Below are 10,778 nucleotides of genomic sequence, written 5' to 3' on the forward strand. Positions count from 1 at the left end.
GGAGTAACTGTCTCTTGATTTTCTCCGTAGAAGCACAAAGAGGATTCTATGATCACCTCACTTCCCCTGGAGTGTCCCAGCGTGGACACACACTGGCGCTGGAGGCCCTGCTTGGACCCGCCTCACTTCCTCTCTTCTTCGACTCTTTGCTTCCACAGTGTCTGTCCTTCCTCTCCCTATTTAATATTGACATTCGTGGACATGTGTTGTTTTCCGGATAGTTTCCTCCCTTCGAATCCTCCACCTGAGATTAAATAATAATGAATCATAATAATGGTAAATAATGATGATCATAGTAACAATCGTAATATAATAATACAAGCGGAGACCTTTGGCCCAGGTTGAGTAACTAACTTGGTTTATTCCAGGCCCGCATGGCATGAAGCAAACTTTTGTCCTTTTCCATCTGGAGCTGTCAAGCGGTGAAATAATCAACAGGATTGAGTGAAGCAGCAAACAGAAAAGCATCTTCATTCATAAGACGCAACTGGTGAGTGTTACCGGCACCACTCAGGTGGCTACAGCTTGCAGCCGTCTAGCCAGCGCTCCAGGGTGTCGGAGTACTGGCAGAACCGGGACCAGGTGGGCCTGTGGAGAGGAAGGCGGGGAGAGTGAACGGGAGGGGCTCCTTAAAGTCAGAACTCAGGATCTCCAGGCTTCACAGCCCAGCCCAGGCATTTACACTGCCGGCCTGGCCCCTGGAGCGATTGAGTTTGCCACCCCTGCTGTGGGCAGGACTCTGAAGGCTTTTGTACACCTCCAGAGCCCTGTCCCCACATCGTGGAACGAATGCCAGTGCTTCCCCCACCCTGGAGCCCACAGCGCCACCACGCCATTCCATAAACCCTGCACGGCGAGACGGGGAGGCTGAGCTGTGAACAGTGCAATTCTTCCCCAGCGCTGCAAGGGAATCATCATCAGCTTCTCCAAAAGTGAGCTTTGGACATGTTCTGTGACTTGCCCAAAGTCATGTGGTGAGTCCTTGGCAGACCTGAGCGCTAAGATCAGAACGCTGATCCCCCTGGGCCAGGGCCACCTTCACCTTTCCATGTGCCTGCTTCACTCCTCACCTTCCAAAACTCCTTCCAACTCCTCCCTCGACCCCACCTGGCTCAGTAGGACTGAGTTTCTCTAACCTTTTCTCCTGGTGCCCCTAAAAGTGATTCCCATGTTCCCAGTCCCTGTGCCAGCACCCACCACTCAGGGTCTCCCCTGGCTACTGACAGGCTGGGGGAGGCACCAACAGCTGTAGACCACCAGAAATCCTGTCTAGTCAGCCCATCCCTCAGCTGGGCAGGCCTCCATGGGTCCTCCAGGGTAGGGGGGTCCCGCAGTGGAAACTGGCCCCTCATAGCTGTAGAGCAGCAGGGAAAATACATATAAAAGTGTAATATTTTCAGAAATCCCAAGGCTCTGCATGGCCCCAGGGCAGACATTGCAGAAGGGACTCCTGGGCGCTTCCAAGGTTTTGGTCTTCTCCTTTCCCGTGTGTCCCAACCCTGCACAGCTGCCCCATCTGAGCTTTGGAGAAGATGTGGCTGCCCATTAGCTTAATAAGAGCTCCCTGCACTGGGAACCTGGGCGAGTAAGAAGGCCCTGATCAGCCTGGCTTCACATCTCTCTACTTAGAGCCATACAGTAAGGCTGACGGTAGCTCATTAGTGCTTACCCTAGAGGGTCAAACAAGCTTCCGAATTAATTGGAAAGTCAAGACCATGTATGAAAGGTATTTCAAACACTCTGAAAACAGTTAACATTAATAAGGGACTTTTACTTTAAAATGCAATGTGTTAAATTAGTGGGGAAAATAAGTTAATGTCCAAGTGGTGCTGAGACCAATGACAAGCCATTTGAAAAATATAAAGCTGGATCCCTATCCCACTTTTTATATCAAAATAAATTCCAAGAGGGCCAAAATTTTAATCATAAAAACATGAAATCATAAAAATTTTATTTTTTAATTTATCACAAATTTAATATAGGGCTTATTTCGTATCAACACTGTACTAATACAGAGGAAACCATGGCTCAACTTTTTTACAATTTTGGAGTATGAAAAACCTTTCTAAGAAGGAGATTTCATATAAACCCAGAAGCCATAAAAGAAAAGACCAAGGAATCTGATTCTGTGCAACTACAAAACTCTTGTAGGATGAAAATACTATTAAAAAAGTCAAAATACAAATAACAAACCTGAAAAATTAGTTCACACAGATATAATGAACAAAGTTCTAATAAACCTAATTTATAAAGGACACATAAAACAATCAATGAGAAGAAAAAAACATTATCAATCCAGTAGAAAAATGGGCTAAGCCGTTACAGAGATTGCAGAGACCTTAAAGTAGACCTCTAAGTAGCCTAGATTCATGAGCTCTACTAATAAGAAAAAAAGTGACGTGCAGGTCAGTATTTACACTGAGATTCCACATGTGTTTAAAAATATTTGTGCATATGTTTTTCTCTGATTTACAAGATATATTAATAGTAGTAACCTTCTGGAGGCTGCTAAGAGGAAAAATTTTACTTTTCATTTTAAAAATAATAAATTTAAAGAAATTAAAATGTTATGAATGGCTTCTGGGTAATGGCCTTAAGTGTAGCCTTAACTTTTCAACAAACATTTAGGGGACAACCATTATGTGCCAGGCACACAGCCAGATGATGGAGATATAAAGGCAAGAAAAACAATTTCTGAATTTAGTTTCAAAATACCTTAAAGAGACAGAAAGAGGAAAAAAAGCAACAACGAAAAGGCCTAACATCTGAAAAAGACACACCTCCTGTGCCAGATTCTGGACGGGTTCTCCACTGCCTGGACGGCTCATGGGTCATGGTAGGGAACACCACCTAGGCTTTCCCCCATGAAATGAGTCCACTTGCAGGTCCCTCCCTCCCACTGTCTGACCCTGCTCAGAAACCCTGAGTCTGGACTCACAGGAGTTCTGAACAGCTGCCCTGTGGTTGCTTTCTATACAGCCAGAGCACAGAGCACAGATCTTCTGTGACAACCATCCTCATCTCTTTGAGTAGCCTGGTGATAGCTGAGGCTTAGAATAGCATAGATCCAGGATTGATCCTACTGCTGTGGCCATGGGCAAGTTATTGTCTGTGCCTCAGTTTCTTCATTTTAAAAAGGAAGATAAGAATACTCAATACAGAGGGATTTGTGAGGATTAAGTGATGCTGTGTATGTAAATATGCAAAGTCTATACACTAAAGCAGTCAAGTGATTGTAGCTATCATTAAAGGATTTTCTCTATTATAAGATATCTTCTATTTTAAGATTCATCCATGATTTAATAACAACCTTTGGGGGAGGATACATTGATTGCAAAGTAAAGACTAATTTCAGAAATATTAAATATGAAAAATGGTACCATCAGAACTAAGGGATTATGACACCATTTATAGATCTAACTGGACACTACAATGCCCAGAATCACCCAGGCAGGCAATCATGAGATGTGGGATAGGGAGAAAAAAGGCAGGGAAAGGTGGAAATGTGTGGTGGTAAGTGTCCCCTGGGCTGCCATGGTAAATGACATAGATGGAAGCGGTAGCAGTACATGCTGAAAATGGAGGGTTTCCATGTACTTTATTGGTTCAGCCTATCAGACAGAGCCAGACACTCACAACAGCAAAATCTCCAAACTGGAAACTGGGCCAAGAGATGTGCACACCAATCCACCCCCAGATGGACATCTGAGAGAGGGGTTTGGCTATCACCCAAGTAACAGTGAGCAGAGATAAGAAAAAGCCTGTTGCAATTTGTCTATTTGGCAAAAACTGAATAAGGGTAAATCTGTCCTTATTCAAGGAATGGGAAAGAGAATAAAACTAACATGGCACCTATGAGGAAATATCACAAGAAGAAAAGGAGGCATCATAATAAAATTTAGAGGAACATTCTTCTGAAAATAATATACTACAGGATCCAGAAGTAAGTTTCATAAAATTGATATCCTCAATAAGATGTAATCAGATATGCCCTCTGGATAAAGTCATGGGAGAGAAGAGAGGTTTAAGAGACAACAGTTTGAATTTTAAAAGGAAATTTGATAAGCTGACACAGAATTGCAAAAAAAAAAAAAAAAACACTAAAAATGTAATAACCAAAATTAAACACCCAATTCATGATTTAAAAACCTTTAACAAACTAGAAATGGAAAGAAACATTCTTAATCTGATTAAGAGTATCTCAGAAAACTTGAAGAAAACATCACATGTAATGATAAAATACTGAACTTCTTACCTGCACGATTAGGAATGAGACAAGGATGCCACTATCATCACTTCTATTAAACATTTACTGGCAATCCTAGCCAATGCAATAAGGTAAGAAAAAGGGTGTTGTAGAGCCAAATATGAAAGGTAAAATAATAAAACTTTTAGAAAAAAAGGACAATATCCTCATGACCAAGGACTAGGCAAATATTTGTTAAAGATAACCATAAAGGGCAAGTAGTAATAAATTAGACTATATTAAGACTAACAACAACTTCTGTTTATCAACAGAATGAAAAATATTTGCAATACATGTACCCACCAAAAACATTTATCCAGAATATACAAATATCTCTTACAAATTAATAAGAAAAAGACAGCACAATAGAAAAATTGACAAAAGATTTGAATAGGCATTTCACATAAAAGGATATCTAAATGGCCAATAAACATTTGAAAAGGGCTCAACTTCATTAGTCATCAAGGACATGCAAAGTAAAAGCATAATGCAATACCCTACACAGTCATAAGCATACATTAGAAAATACCATGCACTGTTGAGAGTGGGGAGCAACTAAAACCCATAACTGCTGACGGCAGTATAAACTGATGAAAATCTCTTCAGAAAATCTGAAAATATGCACACCCTATGGCCAGCAACTTTATTCGTCAGTATAATCAATGGAAAGCCACTTATATATTCACCAAAAGATAAGTATAGAATGTTCATGGCAGCACTAAAAAAGTAGCAACTACTCGAATGTCCACTAATAAAAGAATGGATACATAAGTGTGGTGTATTCGTACAATAGAATACTATACAACAATGAAAATGAATGAATTACAACTACACACAATAACAAGAACAAATATAATATTGAGTGAAAGAAGTTAGATACAGGCCCACATGTAAATTTTCGAAGGCTTTCTTAAATATCTGACTAAAGACGAAATTAGAGTTGCAGTTATTTTGGATGGAAATTATACAATAATTAGTTAATATAGCTCATATATAAAGAGCTCTTTCAAATCAATATGATGACTTGAATTTAAAAAATAGACAAAGGAAAGAGACAGGAAAAAAATCAGGAAAGAATATCAATATATAACAAAAATAGGGGAAAATACCCTAATGGGATAGTATAAAGGAAAAAGACGACAAAATTGTTATTCACCTTTCAAATGGCAAAGGTTTTGTGACTGATGAAGGTACAGTAAATAGGGATTTTATTAAACGCTTTATAGAAATAGAAATTGGGGCCTGGAACAATGGCTCGTGCCTGTAATCCTAGCACTATGGGAGGCCAGGGCAGGAAGATCATTTGAGGTTAAGAGCCTGAGCAAGAGCGAGACTGCTCTCTACAAAAAATAGAAAAATTAGCCAGGTATGGGGGTGCACACCTGTAGTCCTAGATACTTGGGAGGCTGACACAGGAGGATCACTTGAGCCCAGGAGTTTGAGGTTGTAGTGAGCTATGATGATGCCACTGCACTCTTGCCAGGGCAATACGGTGAGACCCTGTCTCAAAAAAAAAAAAAAAGTAAAGAAAAAATAAATAGAAATTGGTACAAGCTTGCTGGAGAGTCATTTCACCACACGCATCAGCAACCTTAAAAGTATTCAAAAGCCTTGTAAGAATTTATATGAAAGAAATAATCACAAATTATGACAAAAATACAGATATTGTTACAATAAACTCAGAAATTTGTTTCAAGGAAGTTTATACCAGCATTCTATATAACTCTAAACAAGATTCGAAATTTTAAAAGTACAACTGAAGACAATTTGCCTGATAATGATTTCCATCCTTCTGTGGCCCTGGGATCGTGGAACTCAATAGTGTTCTGCTACTTACCTTGGTGAGTAGGAGCCCATGAGTTCAGGACTGCAGCTGTGCAGCAGCCAAGATTTGGCCAAGATCAAGAGTAAAGGCAATGAGAGAAGGTCACTAATACAGGCCATATAAAAATGTACCACTTACCATGATCCCATCCCATCTTTCCCTTTTACAATTGTCTTGACACATTCAATTGTCTTCTGTAAATTCTGGTTCAGTAGAGCTGTGGAGAAAACAAGGTGGAATATACCACACCACCATGTGACAGCTAAGCTAGCGTGATGTCAGGGAAGGTACAGGGTGCTCCCACAAGAGAGGCTCTGTGTAATTGCAAGAAGAAATCTATCCCTGGATTTTTCTCAGACAACCCTAGGAGGTAGCAGATGTAGTCATCTTTTTACCAAAGTCATTGATTTTTTTCTTGTAATTCTTATAATAATTTTTCAATTAATACATATGTGTATATTGACTATTCTGTTCTAAGCAATATAAGAAGCAATGGAGATACAAAGGCAAACACGATAAACCCTAAACCTGTCCCTGTCATCACAAAGCCTGCAGTCTGGAAGGGGGTGAAGTCACAGGCAATTATATTAAATAATACAGTGAATACCAGGATGATGGGAGGATGCAGCTTGAAGAGGGAGCATTTAGTAGGGGCGCCTAATTCAGACGTGAAGGGTCAAGGAAGGGTTACTGGGCCAAGTGACATCTAACGGAGTAGGTAAGTAAAGGCGGTTGAGGGAGTCACAGCAGGAAAATTGTCCAGGCACAGGGAAGGAGCAGCACGTGGGAAGGCCCAGCAGTGGCTCTGAGCAACCAAGTCTATGCTCTCATCCTTCCATTCCCTCCTCAGAATGTGGAAACCAAGACCTCCCACTTGTGCTACCCTCTTTCTTACCTACACTAGTCTCACCTTTCTCTAATCTAGTCTGATTGCTTTTCCTTAAAATGTCACTTCAGTGCCCCCTGGTTGCCTGGAAAACAGAACCCCAAATCCTTGGCTTAGTCCAGTGGTGCCCAACATGCTTTTCCACTTCTGTAAACCTACTTCCCATTGCTTCCCTCTCCAACCCCGTCGGATGCACGTCAAAGGCAGGAGACAAAGATGGTGCCCACCCTGAAGGTGGCTGCTCTGCACGCGACACCCACAGCTTAGGGATCACAGGCAGTTTCTCTCCAGGACTTTGTTCACGCTCATCTCCCAGCCCGGATCTGCTCATCCAAGCAGCACAGTCCTTAAGAGTATGCCACTGACCACCTAGCCCACCATCTCCCCTCTTCTGAATAAAATGCCACTTTGATTCAGTACTTACCTGCTGTATACATACATATATGCTAATCCCCATCTACCTTGTAAATTCTTTAAACAGAGGGAAGTTGTATTCCTCGAGCACCAGGCAGTATCCCAGACACTGTGCTCGACACCCGACATACACGACAGTGCACCGAAAACTCACAACAGCCTTGTGAGGTAGAGACGGTTATTATCTTCATCTTACAGATAAGAAAGCTGAGGCTCAAAGGCCATAGCTTGTAAGAGGTGGTGCCAAGGTTCCGTGTGGCCTCAAAGCCTGTGCTATTTCTGTTCCTCCGTTTGCCTGACAGGAGAAGTATACGATTCCTCTGAGCTGCCCGCAGTACTTAGCGCAGGGTCTAGTACCTCCATGTGGTGACTTGCCCCCTTGTGAATCTGATGGGCTTGCGCTTGCAAATTCCCAGGGAAGGCTGTTTTCTCCCTCTACTTAGAATGTCTTCACTTCGGGGACTTTCTAGCTCATCCCTGTCCCCTGACACTGCAGCCCTCTAGTGTCTCAGCTTTCCGCGGAGGTCTCCGTTGCACCTCCTCACCTCGCTCAGGCCCTGCCGACACCGTGGCCATTACACCCGTGCACTAGGCTGCAGAGAATCCCTGATGCCCCACGATCATCATCTGCTTCAGTCTTATGCACATGTCTGGATTCTTGCTCCCCTTTTTACCCTCCAGGGACTTCCCTTCCTTTCTTGCCAACTCAGCCAGGTACTTTAAAAGATGTGGGTGTTTTTTCTTTTCTTTTTTACATTCCACCTAGTGGGAGAGTTTTTCAGGATATCTAGCCCACCATATTTTCATCACAACTAACTATATTACAGTACTAACTCTATTACTGATAGGTAATTGTATGTGTCTCCCATTGGATTCTGAAGAGATGCGTGTGTGTTTGTGTGTGTGTGTGTTCATATGAAATATAAATTATGAGCCTACCATGTTTCTCTTTTGCCTTGGCTACCAGAAAGCTCAGGGTGACACTGAATATTTCATCATCGGATTTAAATTTAAATTAAATTAATTAATGTGATTGATTTAAAGCATGATTGAATTACGCTATTAATATATCTGTCTGCCCAACTAGACTGTGATTGCTATAATTCACTATGTGCCCTGCATGGCATTTTACCCACATTATCCCATTTAATGCTCACAGCAACCCTAAGAGTTAGTTAATATTGTCCCCACTTCACAGATAGGGAAGCTCCAGGAAGTCCTTGCACAAGCTCATGTAGCTCTTAATGGGAGCAGCTGGGATTCCTTCCAGGTTCCTGCCAGGTTCCTGTGCCTTTTCCTCCTACTTTGCAGTCCTGCCTTTCCTTGAATCCAGGAACTTTCTTACTCCTCTCTGGACTCCAAGGCCAATCATGGAACCCAACACAAGGCAGGTGGTCCCCAGGCCACATGAGAAGACTGCAAGCCTTTGCCCCACCCTCTCCACTCTGTCTCCTAAAGACCCAGCTCAGAAGCCGCAGGCTCTAGAATGGTTCTCACCCACCAAGGTGGAGGGAGGATTGCTCATTAGGAAGGCCTTGAGGATGCTGGGATGCTTAGGCCCTCCTTATGCAGAAAGACAGCCTCCGGCGTCAGGGAGACTTGGCCCGTCTGTGCAGCCTCTTGGTTTAGCTCAACCTGGGAGTCACACTGCTTGGGTTTGCCTCTTAGCTCTACCACTCACCAGCTGTGTGGCCTGGGGCATGTACTTACCCTCACAGGGCTTCAGTTTCCCCATTTAGAAAATGAGAATAATAACTGTACCTACCTCATGAACGTCATTATGAACATTAGACGAGTAAATACCTGTGAAGGTCTTAGAAGTGTACCTGGCAGTTAACAAGCACTACATTGACAACTCCATAAGGCCCAGCACTTAGTCGGTGCTCAATAAATGCTCATGGAATGAGTGAATCCTGGACAACTGCCTCCTCTTGACCACAGGTATTTGGGACCCCTCAGAGCAGTAGGCAAGGTCTCCCTAGGATGACCAGCTCCTGTCTCCTCCCAGTGACCACTCTGCCTTTCCAAGTGGCAGCATCTGCCCCCTTGCAGAAGGGAGTGGTGGCTAATTGTGGGTGAAATCAGGCCCACCCTTCAGGCTGAGACAGGCTCTGATGCCTGCAGCCTCCTCTCAACATCCCAGTACCTTCTCTGCCCATCTGGACGTTCGTCTCCAGCACTCACGTACCTGACTCGCCACAGCCCTTTCTCACTGTCCGCCCTGGCAGTGCTGTGCTCAGCCTCCCCGTGACCCATCCCTGGATACAGCTTAGCCCAGCTCCTGCCAGGCCTTCCTCCTGCCTCTTCCAAACTCGTAAACTCTGGCCATTGGGAAGGCAGACCTCTGAGCATAGCGCCACAGCCTCCAGTGCCCCGGAAGGATGGATGGAAGGAGGGGACATACCGGAGCATTCCATGTGGCAGCGGCTCCTGCCGTGGCCACACCAGTCATTGCTGCGGATCTGAAAGAGGCCGAAGCCAGTGTAGCCTTCACGTGTATTCTCGTAGACGGCCGTGGGGTTGAACTTGCTCTCAAAATAAGCCAGGCACACCCCTAAGAAGGAACAGGAAGTGTGTGGCTCTGAGGAGAGCTGGAGTTGGGGGTCCTGGGTGGGGGATGGAGGGCAAGAAGGCAAGTGAGGCATGCTGAGAGGGCCTACTCACAGTTTTCAAGGCTGTAGCCCTCAAAATAACTCAGGCCTCCTTGGTAGAGCTTCTTAGCCACCGTGCAACGCCCCAAGATGCGAGCACCGCTTGGAACCACCAGGCAGCCAATGAGGGAGAGAACCACAGATGCCTTCATCTTCTCCAGGTGCTGGGCAGCACAGGGCAATGGTGGCCAGGTGAGTGGGTGGAGTCACAGATAATTGCCACCAAGATCACGGGGACACTGGTCCTCTGAAGGAAGAGAAGGGCACTGTGCGGGATGGGTGTGCAATAGAGCACGTTCAGGAAAATGGGAGTCTCACCTGGCACAACCATGATACTTCTTCCCATCCTAATTCTCTGCTCGATGTCACTGCAAACCTGGGATGCCTGAGGCCCTGCCTCTTCCCATGTTTCCCAGGGAAATTGCACTCTTGAATTCCCCCCTCTCCACCACCACCACGTCTCTCCCTCCAGCAAAACCCATTGGCTTCTTCTTGGTTTGTATCTCACTCATTTCACGTTGACACAATTGTGAGTTAGGACATCTCTTCTTCCTAGCATTCCCACGGCCCCTAACACTCCATCAGTATACATCAACTGGATCAATTGCACCGTCTTGTCTGTCACCATTCACAGGCCTACGCATATCCTCCAGGCTACATTCACCTACACCAGGGGTTCTCCACCTTGGCACTTGGGCTGGAAAATTCTTTGCTCCAGCGACTGTCCTGTGCATTGGAATTGTTTAGGAACATACC

The 10,778-nt window shown here is 44.3% G+C and overlaps 1 protein-coding gene across 1 annotated transcript; it reads right to left on the bottom strand.

The window, feature by feature from the left end:
* Positions 1-336: 336 nt before the first annotated feature.
* LYZL4 (lysozyme-like 4) lies at positions 337-10,228 on the bottom strand. The gene is made up of 4 exons (XM_012653036.1): positions 10,036-10,228; positions 9,776-9,925; positions 6,210-6,288; positions 337-588 (listed from the first exon to the last, which is right to left on the bottom strand). Exons 1-4 carry the CDS (start codon positions 10,172-10,174, stop codon positions 519-521), a joined length of 438 nt encoding a protein of 145 aa, XP_012508490.1. The 5' UTR covers positions 10,175-10,228; the 3' UTR covers positions 337-518.
* Positions 10,229-10,778: the final 550 nt, after the last annotated feature.

Source organism: Propithecus coquereli, unplaced genomic scaffold, assembly GCF_000956105.1.
Source record: "Propithecus coquereli isolate 6110/MARCELLA unplaced genomic scaffold, Pcoq_1.0 Scaffold1, whole genome shotgun sequence".
NCBI classification, from domain to species: Eukaryota; Metazoa; Chordata; class Mammalia; order Primates; family Indriidae; genus Propithecus; species Propithecus coquereli.